General features: G+C 40.2%; 2 protein-coding genes across 2 annotated transcripts; both read right to left on the minus strand.

The window, feature by feature from the left end:
* Positions 1-2894: 2894 nt before the first annotated feature.
* Positions 2895-5479, minus strand: LOC135475731 (uncharacterized). The gene is made up of 2 exons (XM_064755666.1): positions 5376-5479; positions 2895-3648 (listed from the first exon to the last, which is right to left on the minus strand). Exons 1-2 carry the CDS (start codon positions 5477-5479, stop codon positions 2895-2897), a joined length of 858 nt encoding a protein of 285 aa, XP_064611736.1.
* A 4106-nt stretch (positions 5480-9585) lies between these two features.
* LOC135475954 (asialoglycoprotein receptor 2-like) lies at positions 9586-18143 on the minus strand. The gene is made up of 4 exons (XM_064755930.1): positions 18021-18143; positions 12581-12859; positions 10922-11101; positions 9586-9768 (listed from the first exon to the last, which is right to left on the minus strand). Exons 1-4 carry the CDS (start codon positions 18085-18087, stop codon positions 9728-9730), a joined length of 567 nt encoding a protein of 188 aa, XP_064612000.1. The 5' UTR covers positions 18088-18143; the 3' UTR covers positions 9586-9727.
* Between the last annotated feature and the right edge of the window lie 8844 nt (positions 18144-26987).

A 26987-nucleotide genomic window follows, 5' to 3' on the forward strand; every position in this document is an offset into this window, starting at 1 on the left:
TTTCTAAATTTCAGCCTTTAAACAAAACTGACCAACGAAATGTTGATGCATGAGTGTTTCCTTCCGAAATTCCAGTCACGAGCTTGATCGACACCATGTGCAGGATCCAGCTGAGGTCGACACCACACATGAAGATCAAAATGAGATTGGCCATGTACGCATGCTCGGTGATCTCAAGATGGAGACGACAAGAAAGACGTTCGCCACGAACCCGAACAGAGCAATGACGGAAACCATGGAAATGAGAATGGGTGTGAATTTAGAGTCCATCATCCATGCTTTTTTGCCAAATAACACGCCTGATAGCGTCTTTTCTTACATCATATTAGACATCATGGCCTCCCCCTCATGTCGTTTTCTTGACAAAAAGATAATTTTGGCACATATTACGTTGACAAAAACATGTGCGATGTGCATCACAAGCCGAAACAGCGAGAACTGGATTCACACAAACGCCCTCGTTTGTCATGAGCCTGATGGCTGCTGTGGCCAAAGCTTTAACAATATAAGCCAAGGCGGCCACTTGTTTTTAACCTTTTATACTTGTGTCTTCTCTCAGTTAACCACGGGTTAGATGATAACAGGCATCTATACTTGTTTCATTTTTTTGTCCGAAAACTTGTGCAAGACGTATTTCACCATAACATTAATGAACTTTTTCGATACTGACTTTATCGATAGAACATCAGAGGTGCTGGTTCAGTTAAATACCACTTAAGGTATTTGTATCATTACAACATAAATTAACAGATTTTAAATTAAAGAAGGAGCAAAATCCTATTTCTGTTCATTCATAATCATTTATTAGACATTTTGATGGTAGGCGTGTTGTTTAAGTTAGGTTAGCAATGAACCGTCCTACTTTCTATTATTCCGTAAAGGCGAATTACAATTTTGTGAACAGAATTTTGTGACATTAAGTACCGCGTAAGTATGTATGTATTTATGTGTGTGTGTGTGTGTGTGTGTGTGTGTGTGTGTGTGTGTGTGTGTGTGTGTGTGTGTGTGTGTGTGTTTGTGTGTGTGTGTGTGTGTGTGTGTATGTGTTTGTGTGTGTGTGCGTGTGTGTGTGTGTGTGTGTGTGTGTGTGTGTATGTGTGTGTGTGTATGTATGTATGTATGTATGTATGTATGTATGTATGTATGTATGTATGTATGTATGTATGTATGTATGTATGTATGTATGTATATATGTATGTATGTATGTATGTATGTATGTCTGATGTGATGTATCATCACTATATAAATTAACAGATTTTTTAATTACACTACAAGCAAAATCCTATTTCTGTTCAAACATAACAATCATTTATTTAATATTTTCATGTTATGCCAGTGATCGGATTTATTCTTGTGATGACTTTTGATAGTATCTGTTTTAAACACTTGAACAAAGACTCTCTCATAGTAACACTTGTATTGTTTTCACCCCAGTTTATAGATCTGGGAGTTCCCATGTAGTCTATTAACAGTTCCTGTAAAAGGGTAGTCGAAATTGTGCTCGTTGACAGAAACACAACCATTCTGTCCTATTCCTATGCAGACATATTGATTATTAGACAGTGAGATTTTATTTATGCAGTACATAAAATCCAGATAGGTTCAAAAGAATTTGTTCCCGTATTTATAATGACCATTAAACAAATTATTTGTACAATTCTTACCTTAGAGAGATTTCCCTTTCAACTGATGTGTCCGTCTCTGTACTTGCATGAATAATAGTCCCATCAAGCACTGACAAGTCATTATATTGGAAAAAGATGTTCTATTGGTGATGAGAAAATCCCACGGATTAACGACTGGTTCAATGACTGTATGTCAGGCAGTACGACCTCACAGGCCTATAACAAGGAATCTCAACATTAGGGCCTTTTTGTGCATGAGATTCATTGGGTGCGTTTTCTAATGGCAAATATAACGAAGTTATGAATCCTATAGACACATAAAAGGCCAAAGACATCGCGACCTGCTGTTGACTCCTTCACGCAGCGGTTCCAAGGCTTTGAAGCGTACGAGACAGATGTACTTCAAATAAAACTGTTATAAACGCCTGGAGATTTAATGCTTCTACGTTATGTAATGTGCTAGAAGGCGACAACAGAATATTATGCTTTAGGATGTAAAATCCCAATGTGTACAACTGTACAATTTCTCTCAATTTCGCACAAAAATCAAATGTTACTTCTGTAGATCCAGTCTTACTTTTTCCGGGTGGATTGTTGCAAACATTTACTCGGATTACTATCTACAGTACGTGTTTTAATAAAGTACATAAAATATATTGTAATGAAGGATCTTAATAACAAATGGGAAAATAAATTTAGCTAAATTTTCCAATTGACATATATGACGTATGAAGTAAAGTCATATCGCATTCTGATCAAATTTTTTCACAACCCACTCTGACAGGGAGAGCAAAGGTTCTCATCTTATTAAATTTCCCGGGAATCTTACTACATGTAACTGGGTACTGTGTCCATTACAGGTTTGCCTGACAACGTTCTGAAATGGCCAATATACTTGTGTTTTTACTCGAGGGAACTATTTCTGAACAGGACTTCCTTTGGAACATGTCTCTACTAAAATCATGATAAATCTAGTAATTACACACTACCAGGTCTTCAAACTTGTAAGTTTACAAATGCTAGTCTCAGTCAGGGGCACTGGTATTAAAAGTTCGAATTTCCGAAATATTGTACACCTTTTCTCATAACGCCGAAGACGCGCAAATATTTGCACTACAACCAAAAATAAAGGACCTATTTCAGCAAGTTATCTAAGTGTACAGTTTCGTACCTAATTCGAACACTCAATTTATATAAACAGTAATTTATGTAAACAGATGAAATAATCTAAAAATGAAAAAGCTAAAATTTCTTTGTTGAACCAGATGTTCATCTGATGATGGCTGTGGCGTTGGTAGGCACAGATCGTTGTTGTTCAGACGTTGTTGTTGTTGATGTCTGTGCTGACCTTGAGCTGAACATTCTGACCAGGGCTTGTCTGTAAGAAGTCCCCAGGATCGGATATAAGCTTGGTCGAATGAAACGATGAAAATCTGTCAAGAAACTGCTTGCCACCAAGACCTCCGTCGACACCGTACCGCCTGTCAGGAATGTCAAATACACGCCGTAGAATGGAACGTAAAACAAACAGTACGTTATGTACGACAGGAAAATGACGAGGGCGCTGCGCAGCTCTTCTTTCACCGATATGGACGTCATTCGGACGGCGTTCCCGGCCGCCACTCGACGCTTGCTCCTCCTCACGAAACAAAATATCCATGTGTAGGATGGAATCATCACAACGCTGGGCAAAATTATTGCGCAAAATATGTTGGTGATTTGAAAAGCTTTTGTCGGATCAGCGTCATAGGCGAAACAAGAACCAGTTTGGTCGGAGTACAATATGTAAATCTGGATGCCTTTAACGGTCACCGGAAGTGATATAACCAAAGACGCAATAAGAACGAAAACCAACATAGCGACGGTATATTTTACCCTGAAGACCTTGTGATAGAGTTCGTGCCGGGTAATCATCAAAAGCCGGTTCAAGCTAATGACACACAGCGAAAATCCTGTGGCTTTACTGGAAAACTGCACCATGAATGCAGAATAGGTGCAGGTTGAAGTGCGGTCATACTGCCACCTAAAAAAGAAAAACACAAAAAACAAAACCATCCAAATTTAGCATCATGTGTTTAAAATACATTGTAAAACCGTATGCCCCAACCACAGCAAGGCCCACAACTATTTATGCGATACAACCTACGAACGATGAATGATACGTTATTCGGAAATGTTCTGAAATCTTGGATCGGTCATTCGATAAGTCGTAGGGGATCTTGGTGAATCTTAAAAAATATGAAGCTACCACCAGCGACCTATATCAGGTCGCAGAAGTCGCAGAGGTCGCGGGTGATTTTTGTGCTGCTACGATCGACATCTGATCGGTTGGGCTCGGTCGTATAAGAAACGTAAACGATCTCCATGAATCATATGCATTTTTTGTCATACAGTGTCTTTCATTTCATGCAATCCATGCAACCCGTGACTACCCGGGATAGAGAGTCGATAGGTCAGTTCAGCTGTGACTGTAAACAATGCCTTGACCACAATCAAAACATCAAACGAATCGCAGATAATCGTAGCTCTGGTGTTATTTATTTATTTATTGACTTGATTTTTTACGCCGTACTCAAGAATATTTCTGGGGTTACTAGGTCTTTAACTAAGAATACACACTGACGGCGAGAGTATTCCATATTGTCAAGTTTCTCTGAACAGGGACCGTGATACCGGGTGTATAAGGCAGTTATAGGCCTACACCGCTTGTCAATCATAGTGGTTGAAAAGCTTAGATCATTCAGTTGAGATTAGGAATCTGTGCATAGCGATACGTACGTGCTGGCAAAGAAAATGCAATAACAAACATGACTCCTTTTACGCAGAACAGCCAAGCACCTTTCCCGCCTCATAGGGTCTTTAAACTTGCCATTTACCTAGTGGCGTGGAACATAGAATCGACGTATTTAAGCTTCTAATTCCAGATATAGAGGTAGAAAACAGAAAGTAATAAATCTATAGTCCTCATGTGTTCTGCACATCTCATGTTTTTCTAACACAAAACATAAGTTCGTTTAGATACCCTTAATCATAGTTTGATTTGTCATCGGGTTCGATCCATGTTTATAACCTCCGAGTTTGTCAACATAATTTATATTGTCAATTTATATAGTCTTCAAAAAAGTTTGAATTTGGTGTTTGAATCAAGCTGCCTTTAATAACTCTTCTATATTAAAGGAAATGACACTATTTCTAAAGCTGATGCATATCCTAAGAGCCACCCATTTAAACTGGACAATACACGAAATAAAGCTCGTGGGCGAACATTAGCGTCATTATATTAGTAGCTTATCGCCAGAACTTGAGGTTTTTTATAGCGGTTTTGTACGACATTGAAGCAATCATTTATTCATTTGATCGTGTTTTTACTCCTGGTAAACGATAATATAATAGCCCTTGGGGTTATTAGTAAGTGTATAACTGCAATCAAACACCTCAAACTCAGCGATAATCTTTACTAAAGTCACAAGAGGTCGGATTTAACCACTTAAATGTGGCAATTTTGCCAATTAATATTCTATCGCCTAGGCCTATACGCTAAAATAACCAACGATGTGTACAATGTAGACAGTGACACAAAGACTACATAAAATATGTACCATTTCTGCTTTAGTCATTGTTTTATTCTCACTACTTATTGCAATAATTTAGTTGCGGCTTTGTCAGGCCTGTAAGTTTTCCTAGCACGATCATTTTCCAGCTTGGACCCGTATTCCCATATGAAACAGATAAGGCTTCTCATTATCTTACCTGCCGGAAATTCCGGTGACGAGGTTGATAGACACCATGTGCAAGATCCAGTTGAGGTCAACACCACACATGAAGATCACTATGAGGTTGGCCGATGTGCGCATGTTCCCGGAGCTCAAGATGGAAATGACAAGCAAGACGTTTGCTACGAACCCAAAAAATGCTACTACGGACACCATGGAAATCAGAATGGGCGTAAACCTAGGGTCCATCAGCCAATCTTTTTTGCCGAATGACAGGACTGACAGCGTCGCTTCTTCCGTCACATTAAACATCATGGACTTCTGTTTGGCTTCCACAATAGTTTCCTCTCACGTCGTCTTCATGAAAAAGGCATAAACAAAATATACAGCTTTGAATTAACCATTTTTGGACAGCAATGTGTTATGTAATCAGTTACATGTCATATACGTGCCTATTAGCATTTCTTAGGTCACATTCTACATGTGATAGCTTCATGATGTGTCAAAATCGTTCAATGAGAGAACTCTTACCCGCCTCAAGACTTCCCTATTCTTTCCTGCAGTGCACCACACTCTTTATTGCATACGTGTACCTTTTCTCGTGAAACACATATAGGTAGTACACATTGCAGCACTTCAGCGGAAAACGTCCTTTCTGCGATGTGGATTTCTTTTTGTACCCACTCACCCTCTCTTATTTCGAAATTAAATTTTCCTGTGCAGTAGTACTGTACTTTATCAAATACCATCATCTCTGGAGTTCTCTTCAACTATACTAGTGTGATGTGTTTGCTGAATAGATTATCTCCCTACATCGGTATTTTGCACTGAACTGATGGATCTTTGCAGGATAAATTCGTTATATTGTTACTCAGTGATAGGTTACGCAAATATATGGCGTCAGTAATCCTCATCTTGGTGTGGGAATGTTGTGATCGAATTGTCATTGCAGCGTAAACATCCTATTTTAGGATCATGATTGTCGCGCAGATACTAGTATGAGTGTATATTGTCGACAAACGAGTTTAATACGAAGTTATCATCAGAGTAACAAGAATTAACGACTAGTATATATAGACTAGTATGGAGCTGTCTAGAATGGAGCAGGAAGGATCTTTTTATTTACATTTTTAAGGCCACGTATTTAAGTATTCCCATACTGCACATAATTTCGAAGCGAGGTTTCTTTGGCAGTATGTATGTCCCAGTGCTGATATAATACCACCAGAACGGCATACCGAAGACAAAAGGGCATATGACGCCCCAATCAATCTGGAATTCGTATACCTGCTGACCACAAACATGGACGTTCTTAGTCAATAATCGCATGTCCAATTCCCCAAGAAAACGTCCAACACAAACCACCAAATAAGAATATAAAGTGAGAAATTAGGATTCATGCAAAGAGAAGCAGTCAACAGTTTTCAATTACTGGAGCCAGGAACAGGTACTTTGCTATTCAAATAAGAATAAGTTACAATGTCAAAACTGAAACTGAAAGTCGGGGAGAAAGGAAACCGTTTTAGTACAAATACAGGTCCAAATGCTTGTAGAGTCTGTGGTTTTATCTAAATTCAGCGAAAGTGGACAATTGTATACCTTTCATAGCCTTTCCTGTATATGTATTGTTTAAAGCTAGCAGATCATCAATATTAATAGCCTCCATATCGTGAATGAGAAAGATAAGTCTGATAAGGATTACTTTGTACTAACCCCTGCATTTACTCGCATAGGTAATAACAATTATATATCTACTGAAAAAGAAGAGGGTGTGCATGGGGGGGGGGGGGGGGGGAGGGGAGGGGACAGGGGTTGTGGTTGCACAATTTGTCACTTTATCGGGATACCTATACACTATTGATAAAGATGGTTTCCCCGAAATTCACACAGATGTTACTAAATAAAAATTCACCATGTATAGTGCCGTCACTTGTACATTTATGTAATGGATTTAAAGAAGGCTTTGTTACATTTAACGTTTATGTAGCGGTGACCGGTTCTAATGAACACGCAAAAAAGTAATTCATTGTAACAATCAAAAACTAATTCTCTGTGAGGAATAGTAGTCTAGAGGTAAGAAAAATTCGAAGTGGACACGCTCTTATACCGTATGTATTTTTGTGCGTCTATTCTTCATTGAGACTTTTGAGTCCTTAAGAATCCACACACAGTATTAATTCCATTAATAGAGTGCATATAATTTGGTGGCGCAGCCTCTTAAAACCACAATAAAGTGAGGGTTTGTATGGGCATTTATCTATTATTGAAATCCAGTATATTGTGGTATATGTGTCGTATATATCAGAGCATTGCTGTCTTTGAGAAAGAAAAGATTCCATATTCTAGCTCAACAGAAAATGAACATGTTTAAAATACGGCCTCATGATTGAAGAAAAACGGGCAGAGCCCGGGGAAACCCACGACCATCTGCAGGTTAGCAGTGTGATAGTTGGCAAATGGTCACAGAGCCTCCAGTCAGTTTACCTCAGCTAATGCTTCAGCAGCAATTTAGCACCGTTGTTTAAGCAGAATTAAGTAAAGAAAGAGTGCCGAGATGTTAATAGCAAATTTATTAGACATCACTGGCGTATAATTACTCAAAAGGCTGTGGTGCTATCACATTTAACATACAAAACATTGAAACAATGCAAATGGGCCTGTCGTCAGTTTCACGAAGCGCACTTAGTTAAGTAAACCCTGAACTACTCTGACATCGTATATTGTAGGGATATAGTGCACTTGCCTAACAGCTACTTAATACTAAGTACACTTCATGAAACCGACCCAGACCTCGATGTCCACAAGTAGACCCACTGGCTCTGCATTTCTTACCTGGGAGGGGATTTCCTCTACAACCCTTGGGTATCACTGTGTAAGGCTTACCTATACGACTGGCCACTACATCTGTCACTAGCGACTATATATGTTATGTGTTGATATATCAACAAACAGCCAGGCCTACATCGTTTGATCTGTGTTGAAATAGCTTGTAGTATGCATCAAATTCATTGGCTACTTCATTTTCTATATAACACAGAGGTGATGCCTTTCATCATGTTCAGTGACAACGACCTAGCGAACAATCGGTGACTTCTGATGAAGATTTCTTCAAGATGCACTTCCAAGGCTTTGCAGCTTAGTGACGGATAAAGACGCGATAAATGAAGTAAGTATAAAGGCCCTAGGATTCAATATTATTGAACTGTGTTAGGCTATGGGGAGAGGAGAGGGTGTCAAAGGAATGTCCTGCTTTACGGTGTACGAGCCCAGTTTATATAAGGGCTGAGAATTTACAACAAACTCACATACATGTACATATATTGCCCACAGCTACCGGGATCGTGCCAAGCTGTCAGTTGACAGGACGTAAAAGATAAAATGGTTCATGGGGAAAACTTTGTGAGTTTTGTGGACGAACATGAAGTTTCTTTTTCTTACGTCACTGGATTCTATTCTTCATCAGCTGGCGAGTATATCTGAAAGTGGTTCTAAGTAAATTTTCCTCCTTTCGCAGTTTAAAAAGACTGGTTGCATCACAGAGTTATCTCGGATTCCTATATACAGAACTGGGGCCTCCGTGGCGAAGGTGGTTAGCCCGCCAGCGCGGCGCAGTGACCCAGAGCCTCCCACAAATGCGGTCCAGTTCATGCTAGCTCCCTCTCCGACCGTAAGTGGGAAAGTCTGTCAGCAACCTGCGTGTGGTTGTGGGTTCCCCCGGGCTCTACCCGATATTCTGCTACCTCAATGCTGGTCACCGCAGTGTAAGTGAATTATTCTTAAGTACGGCGTAAAACACCATTCAAATTAATAAATAAATTTATACAAAAGGTGTGTACACAGTGCCCTTCCTGGGATAACAAAGGAGTGGACTATTTGGTGTCATTCGGGTGTGTTTGAAGTTGGCTCCTTATGACCAGTGTTCGAACTTGAGCTCAGAGGCTGTGCGCCTTTAAGGAGGAAACCTTATTTCCACTAAAGAACGCTACTTATGTGTTCGGTTATACGTTAGAATTCCCAAGAAACTGCCCTAAAGATTTTTGATACGTCCTGAAGACAACTGTCATTTCAAGATTTTAAAATGAAATAAATCCATCATTTCTTGAAACTATTGCACGGTAAATGACTACATATAAGACATGTTACATAATATTAATATCAGTGCATGAACGACCCACGTGCGTTGCCTGGTGACAAATCTGATAGCGTGCCTAGTCAGTGAAGAGACAAGGAAGCCTCAAGACGACACAGTTGTTTATAAACGTTTAATGCTATCATGAATACTGTAAAGCGTAAAATATACACGAGCCAGTGAACATTTTAATCTGTTTTTTTCTCTCAGACCGATGGCGCTGGTGGGTTGGCTGCGGGTGCTGTTGATGGTTGTGCTGATTAAGGCATGGGAGCTTGTGTCGCTCCAGCACCTGAAAGCACTGTTACAGAAAGAAAGAATTAATAAGCACACAAACTATCGGAAGTAAGGAAACATCATTGTATCGTGCTTAGTCAATTGCTTTAGAATTGGTGTAGAATAGAATTTGGTAGAGAATGGACCGAATGGTCCAAAACTTAACCTTGGCCTGTAACCTACCTTGGTGAATCCATATACCCCGATGGTATGAGGATAGGCCAGATACCTGGAATACCTCCTCACCTTGAACAGGGTTCCTGAACGAAACCTCCCATAACAAGCGGTTATTCTTCCACCGAAGTACTCCGTTATATGTTGAGATTCGTACTGGAGTATTGTGTAACATCTACTTTGTGCCGTACTCTGTTATATGTACACCGTCCCAACGGATGATCATAATTTCAGCACTGTTTTACATAGCATGTAAGTTGTTTCACGATGAGGCCTGTAATTGAGCTGGGATGAGATCTTTACTGCAATACCTCTACACTGCTGTGCGGTGCTGTATTACATATACTGTGCCCCACCGGATCAACGGGTTTTCAATATTCTGTTACCTGTTGAGATTCCTACAGGAGTAAAGTGTTACTTCTTTTCTGTGCCGTACTCTGTTACTTGTATTCTGTCAAATCGGATCACCGTGATTTCAATATTCTGTTACCTGTTGAGATTCCTACCGGAGTACTATGTTACCTCTACTCTGTGTCGTACTCTGTTACATGTATTCTGTCAAATCGGATCATCATATTTTCAGTACTCTGTTACATCTTAAAATTCCTACCGGAATACTATGTTACCTGTACTTTGTGCCATACTCTTTTACTTGTACTCTGTCCCACCGGATCACCGTGATTTTAATACTCTTTTACAGGTTAGGATCTTCACCAGAGTACCGTGTTACATCTACATTGTGTCTTACTCTCTTACATGTACTCTGTCCCACCGGATCCTTGTGTTCTCTGCACTGTGTTACTTGGCATGTAAATAGTTTCACGATGAGACATCTTATCCTTAATTTTGCTAACTATCTTGTAACTATCTTCTGTTGCATTTATGTATTATGAGACTGTGATGCCAATTTTATTCATAAAATGGTCTTTGGGAGTGTGACTTTAAATTTTATTTAAGTGGTTGATGGCCTGAACTGTGGTTTGTAGTTGTGCCCATCATCTTACCGTACTCGCAGACATATGTGTATTCCAGGTGGGCTAGGTGGCAGTACTGGTCATTCCATTGTCCATACTCATCCATGTCCATCAGGCCGCAGTCCTCTATACACAGACTGACCAGACTACCGGTCAGATAACAGGCAGGCTGACCAATGGCCCAGTTAGAGTAGCCGGACAAAGGTTGGCCTGAAAGCACAAGAGCAGCTACTGACGGACTTGCGTTCTTAAAAGATGTGCACATATCTATATAGTGTTCTTCATCGTTATTAACATCAGTGATTGAATGAATAAGTGTCGTTTAACGACACATTTCTAATATTGTCATTCGGTTTCAAATCGAATTTTGGCTGAGCATGAAGTGCTGGAAAGCCAAAACCTACAAGAAGCGCAGTGAAGTCAACACCTATACACGAAGTGCGGTGAAGTCAACACCTATACACGAAGTGCGGTGAAGTCAAAACCTATACATTTAGTGCTGTGAAGTCAAAACATATATACTTAGTGCGGTGAAGTCAACACCTATACACGAAGTGCGGTGAAGTCAAAACTTATACATGGAGTGCGGTGAAGTCAACACCTATATACGGAGTGCGGTGAAGTCAAAACCTGTACATGAAGTGCAGTGAAGTCAAAACCTATACATGAAGTGGGGTGAAGTCAAAACCTATATACGGAGTGCGGTGAAGTCAAATCCTGTGCAGGAAATGCGATAAAGTCAAAATCTATGCACGAAGGGCAGTGTAGTCAAAACCTATACAAGAAATGCAGTGAAGTCAAAACCTGTGCACGAAGTGCGGTGAAGTTAAACCTATACACGAAGTGTGGTAAAGTCAAAACCTGTGAAGTTAAAACATATACACGGAGTGCGGTGAAGTCAAAACCTATACAGGAAGTGCGATGAAGTAAAATCCTGTGAACAAAGTGCGATAAAATCAAAACCTACGCAACGTACTGTAAAGTTTGAATATTAGTATGCAAAATTTTATTAAACTATATTCCTAATTCTGACATTAAAATTAAAGGGTGTACAAACCAAGTTTAAAATGCCATTTGGTATTTTAACATTTGCATTTATTTAAAGGGATTTGCCAGTAGTACAGATGCGATCTCATGTCAGGGAGTACTAGATAAAATATTCTGTAAATAATGCCGTAAGTCTTCACTCAAAAACAGAAATAACTGAGGTATGAAGACTGAATACAGCGTTAACAGGTGTATGGCAGTCAGTTAGAATGTTGTTCGAGTAACAGTATAATCGTTATGTGCGGTTTTCGCTAATACGGAAGATACAGGGCACACAGGGAAATTTTAGCACTAGAAATAGCGCTATTACCAGAACCGGTAAATTCCAAATAACGGTGAAATTTTACTAACAAAACAAAATACGTTACAAATGTTGTGTCCAGTTATCTCCCTCAACAGTTTCTATATGGAATCAAGACGTGTTGTGAAGTCAAAACCTATACACTAAGTGCGGTAAAGTCAAATCCTACACACAGTAGGTAAAGTTAAAAGCTATACGCGATGACTGGTAAAGACAAGATCTACACACGATATCTGGTAAATTCAAAATCTGCACATGGCGTGCTGTAAAGTGAAAACCTATACACGAAGTGCGGTAAGTGCAAAACCCATACACGAAGTGGGGAAAGGGTCAAAACGTACCTGAGCTACTGTACACCCAGGTGCCTTCCTTTTCCGTGTCATCAATTCCAATCCACACACCCAGGTTGACAAACGGTAAACTCTTGGCCGTCGTATATGTATACTTCTGCATTTCCGCAGACTTGATCTCTACCAGTCGACCGCTCCGCGACTCGCAATCTTTCTTTGCGTCAGCCCAAAACGTTCTTATAGGAACAAACTCCAGGCAGCTGCCACCGAATACACGGAGGGTGGAATTGTTAGGGTTCGCTTTCACGTTGTCTGGACATTCTGGGTCGGCTGAAATTGAAAAGATGCACATTAGTTATTTTGACATTTACCATGCCTTTACTGATTATTCTAATTTATTGAAGTTTACAATCCGGAGATCTTTACAAACCTTCATTTATACAGAATGCTTCATAATACGCCGTTTCCATGAACAAATGTTTCTGGCGCCAATGAATTTCTGACACTTTTGGAAGATCTTTGGCTAAATTATGCATTTATCTAGGAATGTATGACTGTGAGCCAGTTTAAAATAAAGCTTGAATTACTTTACCATTTCATTTTCATTCTTCTGTGAGGGCTATACTTGTATACGGTACCACATACAATTGATTGATTTATTGTTTGAATTACTTAGGGGTTTATTTATTTGTATTATCGGCAATTAAATATTGGTGCCAGGGGACAATTACATGAACAGTTATAGAATCAAACCCTTTCTCGGGTACACAGACAAGAGTACGGGTTTCACCTGTTACATGTGATCATCTGTCAACTATGACGTTGTTGTAGTTTTGATTCTCTAGTCAATTATAGCATCACTGACCTAAAAAGATTTCACTTATGATCAGGGTAATGCTTACAAATAATATCCTTATATATTCTTACTTCAAAACCACAACCGGCGTAAAAGACCACTCAAATAAATGAATAAATCAAAGCATGAAATGGAATGATTGCAATCCTTCTCATGTTAACAGAACAGACATCGGAGTCCCTCTCTACCCCTAGATTACATCGTAGTTAATCGATACTGTATCATTAACGGATCTCTGGTAAACTACATGATTGTAGAATTTTCCCCAGTGGCAACAGGGAACAACTGCGTGGGTAGTGGACAGATGTTATTTTGTAGTTGGTTAGAGAATGCAACGAAGGGATTTGATATTATTTACAAACACTGAAAATAGAGACCAACAAAAGTAGTGCCCTATTGACACTCGAACTCGTGCTCAGTACAAGTGTCTTATCAAGAGCTGGATTGAGTGAGCCTTCATCGACTTCGGTCATGAGGGACGCAAGGTGCAGTGGTTCAAAGCGTATATCTGGACTGCATTGTAACCTTGTGGATTCATGCATCACACTACAGAGTATTACCTTTCAATCGCCTGAGGATAATGAAATCTAATATCTCACCTGTAGTCTTTATATAGAACACACACAAAAGTACTCCTTTACTATCTTGACAGTGAAAGCGATTCATCTATTGGCCTTGTCAGTTTTGTTTAAGCTAAGTACATAAACAAATCTTATTTATCCGTCAATATCACTTCAAGGTTACCTGAAGGACGACATTACTGAACGATCAAAGGATGATTGACAGCAGATGAGGCTCTGTGGGAAATCATCAGCTGCTACGCCCACCAGCTACCCATTCACCTATCTTCTTGTGATTCAGTCACCGAGAAGCAAATGTTTATTGGTTAATCTCATATATCTTGCTTATCGACTAATATTTACCTTTGTGTTGTTGTTGGAATATCCTTTAGTAGCCTCGCGTAAACTTGTTATCGAAAAAGAGATTGGTCACATACTCCTTACAGCGTGTGCGTCGCTCTTTACGTTCGCTTTACATCACTGCCACCTGTAGCAATGTTTGTACAGAAATCTTAAACAATGCCAAGGACTGTGATGAGGCATGAATTGATGTTAGAAAACGCCAAAAACTTTGTGTCAACCTTTGTTTGGAATAATATACACATGCACTCGTTGTACCTAAAGTACGCACAACATGATCCTAACCAACAACTTTATTGCTGATTGCTGATTTAATAGTTCCACGTGAAGACACCGGTGGTAAGGCTTAGCCTAAAGAAGCCTACTTGCCAACTCATTAAGGTCAAGCTTGTCTAGTTGTGGCAGTGATGTATAGGGAGTGTAGGGAGCAAACATGCGCTGTAAGGAGTATGGATTGATGCATCAGGTAATGAATATTAAGTTGTGGAAAACCGCGCAGCAACTATTGATCTTAGGGAAAGTATTAACAAGGCATTAACGTATAATCGACTGTTTTTCGAGAATCGTCTGCCTGATTTTAGAAAAAGGTGGGAAGGGCACATTACTGACAGAAGCTTTAACCCGGATGATGCATTTACTCGGATCAACTAGATTGGTTTGTCCAGCGTTACAGGGGTAAATTGTTTCCTGTATGCTATACCCTAATTCGGCGGAAAGGTTTCCACCGCGGAAAAAAGGTTTATAACTCAGAGAAAAGGTTTCCACCGCGGAGAAACTATTTACATTCTTTTTCAAAGTTTATAGCTGTATCTATTGATTTTGTTACTGTGCCTGACTTTGTTCTTTTTTTTCCACAATACTTAATTTCCCTGTTCTTAATGACAATTTTTTATAATGTACAGCTCATAGTAAATCAGTATAAAATGTTCGAATGGCACTAACAGGCCACCGTATTTAAGTGACTGAGCACATTGTCTGGCCACATGTTAAGGTCATGGTTCCATGCTCAAATCACCTAGATAATGTACAGCAGGCGTGAGTTGTCCACTGTTTGAGAACGAAGGGCCGCGGGCAGAGTTCATGGCAAGCTACGTTTTATTTCTGTTCTAACATACCATTATGAAATAATGGGCCCATTAGGGGGAAAAATAACACCGAAAACAACCGCTCTCTCCTATTCATTAATATGCAACGGTCTACGTTGTGTTGCTACGATTTTGGGCAAGTCTATGCCAATGCAATGGATGGAAATAAATCATCCAATCAGAGAGAGGAACGTGACAGTTCTTAACCAATAAATGCATATTTCCCGCCACCACCTCTGTCAGTTCTAGCTCTAAATAGGAACATAACAGGTATGCAACGACAGAAATATGATGAATGTAAGGAATTGAAGTCAAACTAATAAAAATTGTCAGAAGTGAACGATTTATTTCGTGGAGAAACTTGTAGATTCATTTGAAGCTGAAATGGAAGATGCTTCCTAAGCTGGTAGAGTTGTCGAGAATTTGATGACCATGTGGCACCGATTTCGGAAAAATCAGGCCTACAACCTCTTCCCCTCGGGTCACACTTTGTGTCTGAGTGACGGTACTATGGAGCCAGACGCGCTAACACAAGTCAAAGAGGCATCCGGCGACTGAGAGGAACCAACGGTAGAATGTAAAGCAATGCTCAAAGAGCATTTGTTCTTCAGACGGCCTTTGTGTGTAACTCCTTAGGCTGTAATTGTGACTGCAGTGTCGCGGTGACCGTGGTTTGTGTACCGCTGACTGAGTCGTACATCATTGGAGATATCTGCCATCCTCGAGCACAAGTTGTTCACTCCCATCGCCAGCAATCTGCCGCTATTAGATGGGAGAACGTTAAAAAAAATCCGCATCGTTGCCCATGTTGCACTTATCCAGATATAATACTAAGAGTGCTTATTGTTTGATGCCACCTCTTTATATCTCATACTCAGGATAAGTGCCTATTGGCCACATGATGCCGATAATGGTAACTATTTCACCTTTAAACTTAACAGCCTTACCAATTGTATGTAAATTCATTTTGCCTTTGTCTTCGGAAAACGTGTGCTGTCAAATTGTGGAGAAAACAGACGTTCTGACAGCACAACCCAGCCCCGTATTTTATTAGCAAAATGGAACCGTTTTAGCGTCCATGACGAGGTTAGCAACAGTGTGTAGATTGTCAATATTAGCAAACTTCGCTCACCGTTGCTTTTAGTGTTTTTTTTTTTTTGAGATATGTTAGAATTTGGTGCTATTTAGCTTTTTCATTCTTTTTCTATAATACCTGGTGTTTCTAGCATGACGTTCCACACAATCAGGGGCCAATTTGTGATTTCTGTTTCAATTGTAGGTGTAAGTGTTAAGTACTGAAACCTCTTGATGTGTGCACATTTTAATATAGCATTGATTTCTTTTTTGGGATTGGTGTTTTACGCTGTACTCAAGAATATTTCACTTATACGACGGCGGCCAGCATTATGGTGGGTGGAAACAGGGCACAGCCCGGGGGAAACCCACGACCATCCGCAGGTTGCTGGAAGACCTTCCCACGTACGGCCGGAGCGGAAGCCAGCATGAGCTCATTGAACTCACAGCGACCGCATTGGTGAGAGACTCGCTGGGTCATTACGCTGCGCTAGCGCGCTAACCAACTGAGCCACGGAGATATAGCATTGATCAGTCATCGGTAGTGTTATGTATATAAATGTACTCTTGGGGTTTAACGTCGTTTTTAACACTTTTTCCGCTAGTGTTATAAGATTATACTTATTGTGTGTCAATAGTCTAATAGAAAGGCAAGGGCTAGAATCACTTTTCGACTTTGATTTCATTAAAAAATAATTTTTGTAATATACTTCCTATAAGCGTTCAAGCGGCCTTTGTGGCTGAGATTCCAGGTGGTCCAATAGGTGATGATGATGGCGTCACCAGCTGTGTAAACGCGGTTACCTGTGAGATGAATGCTACCGCTGTCTGAACTGTTCCCACTTCAAACAGGTCTAATCCGTTGACGCCCATTTGTGATTCCAGAATCATCATCAGGCCTAGATCATAACTAAACTACTGTTCAACTCATAACCTCTGCCAATCATCTAAAGATCGATAGGTCATGACAGACCAGTGTGAAGATTAGTATGCAAAATTATAATAAAGTGTGTTCGTAAGTATGAAATTAAAATTGTCATTGCTATTATATCTGATAAAGTCCCATTGTACAAACTCAAATCTGAGATGTTAGATTTGGTAAAATTTTGTTCCGCCAAAAAAGGCCACTAATCAACCTTAGAAGGCACACAATTTACAAATCTGATCCAGTTATCTGCCTTTGTCAAATATATCGAGATATGGCGTATTGCGCGTTACCTACGAGTTGCCTATAAAAGAAACTCAGGCTGGACTACACGGCCTTAGGAATGCCAGGCCGAAATCGGGGTGAATTCCTGGAAAGACATTTTGCAAAACCGTAGCAATCTCGGGCTAGACAAAAACACATATACTTGTACATACAAATAGCAAAGCACTCCCTAAACATTCCATCTGGCTGTTTGCATGTAAAAGCTGTTTAGTTGGACAGACATTGAGGCTAAGTAACAATGAGTACCATATGTCTGTAATAACAGGAAATTACATGAACATTGCCACAATAAAGCACACGTTTTAAGGTCACAAAATTTTCCAATTTCTACTCATCTGGTGCTTACCTTGGACTAGATATGAGAAAACTGCAAAAATCAAAACGGTCAAAATTGCCACTGTGGTACGCGCCATGCTCAACACTGATCAGGCCCTAAAGAAAAGCGGCGGTCAAAGAGCCTAGTTAGGTAGGATGCCACGTAACTGAGACCTGGATCTTATCTCTGTTCCACAAATGGGATATCTTTGCTGACGTGGTAAGATCAGACTAGGGCAAGCGAGATTGCACCTGCCCGACACAGAGGCCGCACAACACACGACATTTGTGAGTTCTAGTTTCTCGTGGTGGTATGTAACCCTGAACGTCCATTTTGGTTGACGGATAGTATACGATTGTGTGCTTTGACGAGCGCTCACATCACGAATCCATCGTATTTCATGTTAGTACCAACCAGCAAGGGACAGTAAAAGCGCTTTGACCGTTATGCTAATGGACACATTCTCGCTGACATGTTGCTTACAACTACTCATTATTACCTGTCTAGTGATGAAACTTTTGCGAATTATCAAACAAATTTATGGGAAATCATGCTGAAACTGAAATCGGATACTGCCTGAGTTTCCACTATTTCAGATCACATGTTTAGGTGATGGTAAATGTGTAGGGAAATGAGTGATTTAGATATTTATTTATTTATTGATTTGATTGGTGTTTTATGCCGTACTCAAGAATATTTCACTTATACGACGGCGGCCAGCATTATGGTGGAAGGAAACCGGGCCAAGCCTAGGGGAAACCCACGACCATCCGCAGGTTGCTGACGGACCTTCCCACTTACGTCCGGAGAGGAAGTCAGCATGACTTGAACTCACAACGACCGCACTGGTGAGAGGCTTCTCGGTCATTACGCTGCGCTAGCGCGCTAACCAACTGAGCCACGGAGAACCACGTGATTTAGATAAGATTAACGACTTACATTATTATCCACACAATCAATATCAAACCAATTAATCACAAATCAAGATGAAATAAAATCAAGGCCTAAAGTGTTACTCCAATCCCATGTAAAGTACACAAAAGTTTTCTTTCCATATATCCTCCGAAACGTAAAACAGCGGTTTTGTTCAGTTTAGGAACGCAGTTCAGTCTTTATCTCAGTCTATATCTTAGTTTATATCTCAGTCTTATCATTGACCTTGCTGTTAAGATACAGATGTACTTACGCTAATGCAGCTATACAATCTTCACAGACAAAATCTAGGAAAAGATCATCTCCACAGAGGAAATATGGGGAAAAAGTCATACCGCATATGAGAAAAAGTGGTCCCCTGAGATCAAATGTAAAAAAGCCATCCCCAGATGTAAATGGATATTGGAATAATTTCATCCCTGAGATGAATTCTCCGGAAATGTCATTCCTGAGGTTATATCTGAGGAAATATCATCCCGGAAATGAAATCTGCGAAAAGGCCATTCCAAGAGATGAAATCTGAGAAACGGCCATCCTCACATATGAAGTTTGAGAAAAGGTCATCCTGACGGATGAAATCTGGGAAACAACCCTCTCCCTAGCTGAAATGTGGGAAAATGCCTTCCCCACAGATGAAACCTGGGAAAAGGTCAACCTCAGAGATAAAATCCGAGAAAAGGCCGTTCCAACAGGTGAAATCAGGGAAAAAGCCATCCTCACAAATGAAATTTGGGAAAAAACCATCCTCAAAAATGAAATCTGGGAAAAAGTTATCCTCACAAATGAAATCTGGGAAAAAGCCATCCTCACAAATGAAATCTGGGAAAAAGCCATCCTCACAAATAAAATCAGGGAAAAAGCCATCCTCACAAATGAAATCTGGGAAAAGTTATCCTCACAGATGAAATCTTGGAGTGAACAAATCCTACTTTTGAAGTGTTCCCAACCACAGGGAGCCTTGGAAAGAGCTAATATGACATAAACCAATACACATCATGTACAAAGATAATTATCCAGTGTTGAAAACTGAAACTATGCTAATTACCTAATGCTACATGATTTATTGTGCGAATGACCAAATTTCCAAGGCCAAAGGATTGCACAATTTTACACAGAGGAAACCGTTTTACAAGGCTAACGGATTGCACAATTTAGCACTGAGGAACCGTTAACAAGGTCAGGGCGTGGTTCAATTTTACACAGATAAAGCTTTTGACATAGCTAAGGTTGACCTAATTTCACACAGATTAAACCTGTGACAAGATCAACGTTAACCCCAATTCTACTAACACAAAACCTTTGGTAGGGTGAGCGAATGACCTAATTTCCCACAGATGAAGCCTTTGGCAAGGCAAGCGAATGACCTAATTTCCCACAGATGAAGCCTTTGGCAAGCCGAGCGAATGACCTAATTTCCCACAGATGAAGCCTTTGGTAGGGTGAGCGAATGGCCCAATTTCCCACAGATGAAGCCTTTGGTAGGGTGAGCGAATGGTCCAATTTCCCACAGATGAAGCCTTTGGTAGGGTGAGCGAATGGCCCAATTTCCCACAGATGAAGCCTTTGGCAAGGCGAGCGAATGACCTAATTTCGCACAGATGAAGCCTTTGGCAAGGCGAGCGAAATATATATATTCAGGCGGTACGATCCGCAGATTTACAAAGTTGAGCTGAAACCCCATAACTGTTCAGGCGGTACAAGTTAGAGATGCGGTACAACCTGCAAATTATGGTGATGAGCTGAAAACCCGGAATTGTTCAGAGGGCGTTATGTAGAGATTTGTGGCTTTCGGCTGAAAACCCAAAACTGTTCAGGCGGTACGATCTGCAGGTTTATGTCGTTTAGCAGAAACCCTATAACCGTTCAAATAGTGTAGAGATTTGTGGCAGAGAGCTGAAACCCCATAACTGTTCACACGTTATAATTTAAGGATTTGTGCTGTTCAACCGCAACCCCATAACTGACTAGGCAATACGATCTGCAGTTTTATGTCGTTCATCTGAAACCCCATAAGCGTTCAAACAGTACAGCGTATAGATTTGTGGCGTACAGCTGAAACCCGATAACCGTTCAGGTGATGCGATCTACTTATTTGTGACGTTCAGCTGAAACCCGATAACCGTTCAGGTGATACCACCTGCTCATTTGTGACGTTCAGCTGAAACCCGATAACCGTTCAGGTGATACCACCTGCTCATTTGTGACGTTCAGCTGAAACCCCATAACTGTTCAGGTGATACCATCTGCTCATTTGTGACGTTCAGTTGAAACCCCATAACTGTTCAGGTGATACCATCTGCTCATTTGTGACGTTCAGCTGAAAGCCCATAACTGTTCAGGTGATACCATCTGCTTATTTTTGAAGTTCAGTTGAAACTCCATAATTGTCCAGTCAGTATGACTTAGAGATTTGTGGCGTTCACCTGTCTTAGGCTACCGATTAAGTAGTACAAACTACAGATTTACGGCATTCAGCTTAATCCAGTTGACTATTTTACCTCATCAATTGCAACACCACCACCGCCCACTTAACAGGTTCATAGGGAAGAGAAGCCTCGCAATACAGAGAAGGAAGACACGTTTTTCGTTAACTAGAAACTTGTTGCCATGGTATACGTAAAGTGTTGTTGAGCATGAGGTTATACAAATACTAAATAAATCAATAAATGGCACTAAAACAATCATCATATAAAACTTGGCGGAAGGAAACAGTGCAGAGTGAGGGGGAAACCCAGGAGCATCCCCACGTTATAATACAAACTGAGAAACCGCGATATCGCCACTTGACTTCCATACTTTTTCGACAAACATATGGCCACCGTCTAGCTGATAAGGATCACCGTGTTCAGGCCATAGGTGAAATGCTGGATCTAGACTGTCACATGTGCTGCCACTCTCACCTTTCACGTTTAATATTTTATTATCTTATAGTATTCCTCAGATGAATTCATCCAATCCTATGAGTTATTTTTACGCACTGAGCCGTCCTCCGAGTTATGCCATGCATCTATTCATCTAAGATTGAAATTATAAATCCATTCATTCAGTTAGTCTAGCCTAGGTACATTTGTCATGATAATGCCCATTAGCATATTGGACACCCCGAGCGCATTGTTGACTGATGTCAAAGTGATGCTCTGCGCTCAGCATGTAGAGGTGGAAGCGTAGAATCTGGCAAATCTGAGTCAACATGCTTTAGTGAGGCAGCATGTAAGACAGGATGATCAAAGACACCACACAAGCCCAGCGGGAAGTACACATTCAATACACAGACATATAGTATTGTGGAGAAACTTTTTATTTCGTGGCACATTTTGTGGCATTAGTATGTATAATACTAAAAATTGTTGACATTTTTCAACCTGTGTTGGTAAAGTTAAAAATAATGTGTTCTCCTGGTATAGGCTCGTAGCTGCTGATACCTGGAATATATAAAAAAAGGAAACGGTGAAGAGACTTGTGCGTGGACAGGGGTTAAGAGTGTGTTACTGATTAGGGTTTAACGTCATACTTAACAGTTTTTCAGTCATGTGACGACGAAGGAGTCCTTAAAGTGTATGTAATGTGCCTTCTTGTTGCAGAACGGATTTCACGCTGAATGGCAAGCGAGGAAGCTAGAACTTCCTGTTTTAACGTCCTAGTTGTGACCCGATTCAGGGGATTGACCCCGGATCTCACACACTGAAGCGGACGCTCTACCAGCTCAGCCGTTAAGGCCAGTCAGGAATGAAGACAACATGATGTATAGTATTCCTCTCTTAATAACCCCTCCGGCCGTACGTGGGAAGGTCTAACAGCAATGTGCGGATGGTCGGGGGTTTCGCCGGGTTTGTCCGGCTTCTTCCCACCATAATGCTGGCCGCCGTCTTATAAGTGAAATATTCTTGAGTATGGCGTAAAACACCAGTCAAATAAAATCAATAAACGCCCTCTGAACAATTATGGGGTTTCAATCAATCAATAAAATAAATCTTTTAATAACCCAACAGGTGATGGTACAAAAAAAATAGACATGAATGATCTAAGCAATTTTTGACTTGTAAACCATAGCCAAACGTCAAGACATTCCAAGTGTTAAAATGGAATAGCATGTTAAATATTGTTAATATCTTGAAATGTTACGGCGCGTAATGATTGTCTGAGCATATTGTTATATTACAATGTTTTAGCATTTATAACCAGGAACACAACACCTAAAAGTGTTACTTTAACATGATATAGTGTTGAATTGCCACACATTGTGAACATGATGTAATGTGTTCTAACATTTTAGAAAAACTTAACCTAACATTATAAATTCTTTCACTCTTCCACTACTGTCATACCAATAATTTTAAAAATGTTACTTGTTGCCGCATCGTCTGGCGCTCAGCACTAAGAGCATGAGTTTGAACCAGCGCCTTATGGAAAGGTAACCTTGTCTAACAACACAGATTTCTTGTTCACACGAGACAGATTTGTATAGAAATATAGAATTAATGGAATAAATCATATGAATGTATTCCCAACACGTAGTTTAATGTCCTCCTTAGTGCTCATGAACAGGATGTTATCCGTCCCTAGTTCTGCTGCGGATTTGTGTGAAATGAGACTGATAAAGAAGCGTACAGATTTACTACGTACTCTCACATATCCACACCGAGGGACAGTTATTATGAAGGTGATGTGGCCAAATCTGGTAATAAATTTGCACTGAATTTGGCCAGTTGGTTTTTCAACATGGCCTCTGCTTCAGAAACTCACCCATCTGTATCTTGATGTTCGGGGCACGTAGAAACTCCCAGCGTGTTTTGTCAAGTGTGAAGTTAGCTTGCCGCTTGTTGATGACTGTGGTGAAATAGCCAAGATCACCAAAGTATTCCACGGTAAATCTTAAGGTGAAAAGATTGTGATAAAATACATTGTCTAGTATGAAGTCTGTTGGTATAGCATTATCGGAGATGTAGACCAGACAACAGGTCAGGCTGCTATTCACAGAGGTGTCCCTAATTATAACGTGAAAGTTCGTAATATACCAAGTATGATTCCAGTGGGACAGAAATGTATACAGCAGTGGTGTGGGCTTAACCAAAATAGTTTTAAAAGATTGTTGATAGAAGAGTTGGAAGTCAAAACTACTCAGTAATGGACAGCCCTCTAGCTGATTTTGAATCTGTTCGGCCTTTTAATAATGTGGTGTTGTGTGGTAACAAAAATCATCAGAATCACACATAGCAAGGTTTATCATGTAGGAACCTGTACTGCTGATATATTTTACCTTTAGCGGCATATCTAACCCCAAGGGATACCGGAATGGCTCACAGCCTTCGGTGAGCATGTATTAAAATGCACCAAATGGTCTGTCCCCTCCTCCATAGTATAGGTTGTCAGAGAGTACATGACCAGGCTAAATAATTCGATCCTACACTTTAAGCGTTGTGTCTCAAGCCTAGTGTACACTAGGTTCTTGGTGGCAAACGGACAAAGCTTAAACCTTACCTAAAGCGTTTATCCAGTCTAGCAGTCCTCTCCATGATTCTCTGGAAGACTTCTCCTTGATAAAGGACTACGACCTGACTCAGCTCAAATTTTGGATCTCTCAGCCGGTTTCTGGTTGTATATGTGACCAGGGGTTGACGATCACGCCTAAATATACAGGGCCAGCTAGAAAGAATTCATAGCGATATCTCTGTTCATTGTTAATTATATCTGGTTTTCCGTTATCAACACGATGTCCTTCATCAGAAGTCATTCAAACAGAAACATAAAATTGCTTTCGCTTCTACTTTAGTCTGTTGAATGCATGTAGCTGTGTCGGCTTCGAGCACCGACGAATGCGTTTACTAGTATATTAGAGCGGAACGTTCACATTATGTGGTCCGTTGTCGCCTCTTGACCGGCCTGTATATATCCTTCACGTGCAATGAATATTTATTTCTTCTGAAAAAATGTTATTGGAGTCACACAATACTATTGCTGTCCGGGCCTCAACTCCAAGTATGTTTAATTTTGCAGTCTTAATTTGTAGAAGATACATAGGTATAGCGATTACACTTCCGCGGTTATCATAGTAACTCAACTTAATTACTATATAATTTAATCTTACTGTGGGAAAAAATAGAAGCAGTCGAATATGTTAACCTCACAGTGATTCTAAACTGAGCTATTTATTTTTACTTGTTTTTGTTCAGCCCCGATCCTAGCTTGTCACTTTAAGAGATGTGTCTTCAGATTGCCAACCTACTTTCTCCAAAATGCTTCGCCACAGTCTCCACATGTAGCGCCACTGATTTTCATGAATATGTTGTATATGTGATTCATAAGAGTATTAATGACAAATATGCATTTTATATCGGCTTCGTGTCATAGTTTAGTCACCAGAAATCGCCTTCACCGCCTCTCTAAGGATAATTGTCTGAAACAGCAGAGCTTCCGGGGCCTTGGCGGCCCCTGGGGCCTTGCCTATTTTACTCAGTGGCCTCAGCCAGCAAACGTCAGAATACTGTGTGAAAAACATAAATAACAGAAAGGACTAATATTTAATTTATCCAGGCTTTCTGCTATAATTTTTGTCACCGGGAACAGTGTTAAACACGTGTCCGGCATCCTGAATTACCACAGCCTCTAGGGCCTGTAGGCACAATGATAGGTACTGTCGTTAAATGTTTTCGATCCCAGATCTTCCCAACTTTGTTGCTGCCTTAGCCCTTGTTCTTCATAAAACGTCGGGTTTGAGGAAATCTGCTAGGTAAACATCCTTCACCTTCTCTACAACAGAAGACTTGGCGCCTTTCAAATCATCCACAGCAATACTGCTGTGCGATAATGGTCAGCACTATTATAGTGCGGAACGATATCAGAGTGTTCCTGACGCGTGGCTTACAGAAATTCGCAGAATATAGCGGAATGACCCAGGTTGCAATCTGTGAATCAAGGCCTAAGCTGTGCAAGACGTAAATATCAGTGTCTGAGTGGAAATTCAAATGTTAAAACTGAAATTAAAAGCCACTCTTACTTGCCAGAAGGTCGGAGATGTATATGTCCATTCCGAGCTATATCTGCATGGTCCGAATCTCACACTAAAGTGGTACGAATTCCTTCATACTGCCACATTGTACACATGCGAAATAATTCTAAATTTATGACGATAATTTATTCTAAACTACTTTGCATATGGTTCATAAAGGACTCCAGAAATCTGTAAAAATAACAACACCATAATCCATTAAAAAATCCATATTGAAAAAGTTGTAAGTTTCAGCAGTAAAGTAAGTTAGTTTTTGCAGTGCTTTTGGCATGAATCACAAAAAAGTCTGCTCATACTCTTATCACATTTGGGGACTCAGTACCTACATGTATATGTGGAAACATTGCCAAAACTACTCCACCCTTACATATTACCAATCACAGAATCTTCTTCTGCAGTTTAGATTGATATAAGAGGGAAGAGCATTAGGTGCCAAGATGAACATTGAGGGATATAGCCTGTTTTGCATACAACTTAAATTCATATCCTGAGGATTACATTAAAATGTGTTTATTTCACACTTTGTGCATAAAAAAATCACATTCACAGGGGTTAAAAACCGAGGATGGTGAAAACTGTTAAGACATGAAAACATTGAGGGGAGAGTAGCAGGTTCTTAGGTGATTCCACTGAAGCGTATCTGTGTTATCTGCCTTCGTGGAAATAAACGCCTCAAAGCAATAACCTAATCATGTAATTAATCTTCATGTAATTAACAAAAAAAACTCAAAAAGTTTAATATCAGACCGCAAAAAGAGATCACAATATGTTACACTTTCAGTGGTGACTCATTAGAAATGAGATCCTGTTTGCACCCCACTGAACTGATTACCCGTAGCCTTCTTGGAAAAGACAAACCTTAATTGCAGCAATGTTAGTCTGATGTCCTGCAGTCCCTCTTGTTTACGACCAGTTTTATCTTTACATAAGGCCAAGACTGATATTAACTGTTAAATCTGTCTGGGTAAATTCGTGCACTTTTGAACAACCGGACCCTGTACAAAAGTACCGCGCTTGCACAATGCATTTTCCCGTCGGTATCAGGAGCAAGAGTAATG

The sequence above is a fragment of the Liolophura sinensis genome, chromosome 9 (assembly GCF_032854445.1).
Source record: "Liolophura sinensis isolate JHLJ2023 chromosome 9, CUHK_Ljap_v2, whole genome shotgun sequence".
NCBI lineage: Eukaryota > Metazoa > Mollusca > Polyplacophora > Chitonida > Chitonidae > Liolophura > Liolophura sinensis.

Excerpts from the sequence above, each read along its gene's own strand:
- LOC135475954 (XM_064755930.1), bottom strand. The coding sequence starts at position 18,087 with ATGGCGCGTACCACAGTGGCAATTTTGACCGTTTTGATTTTTGCAGTT. Across the intron at positions 12,860-18,020 it reads TTTCTCATATCTAGTCCAAG|CCGACCCAGAATGTCCAGAC; the intron begins GTAAGCACCAGA and ends TTTCAATTTCAG. Across the intron at positions 9,769-10,921 it reads CACATATGTCTGCGAGTACG|TGCTTTCAGGTGCTGGAGCG; the intron begins GTAAGATGATGG and ends TTTCTGTAACAG.
- LOC135475731 (XM_064755666.1), bottom strand. The coding sequence starts at position 5,479 with ATGCGCACATCGGCCAACCTCATAGTGATCTTCATGTGTGGTGTTGAC. Across the intron at positions 3,649-5,375 it reads GTCACCGGAATTTCCGGCAG|GTGGCAGTATGACCGCACTT; the intron begins GTAAGATAATGA and ends TTTCTTTTTTAG.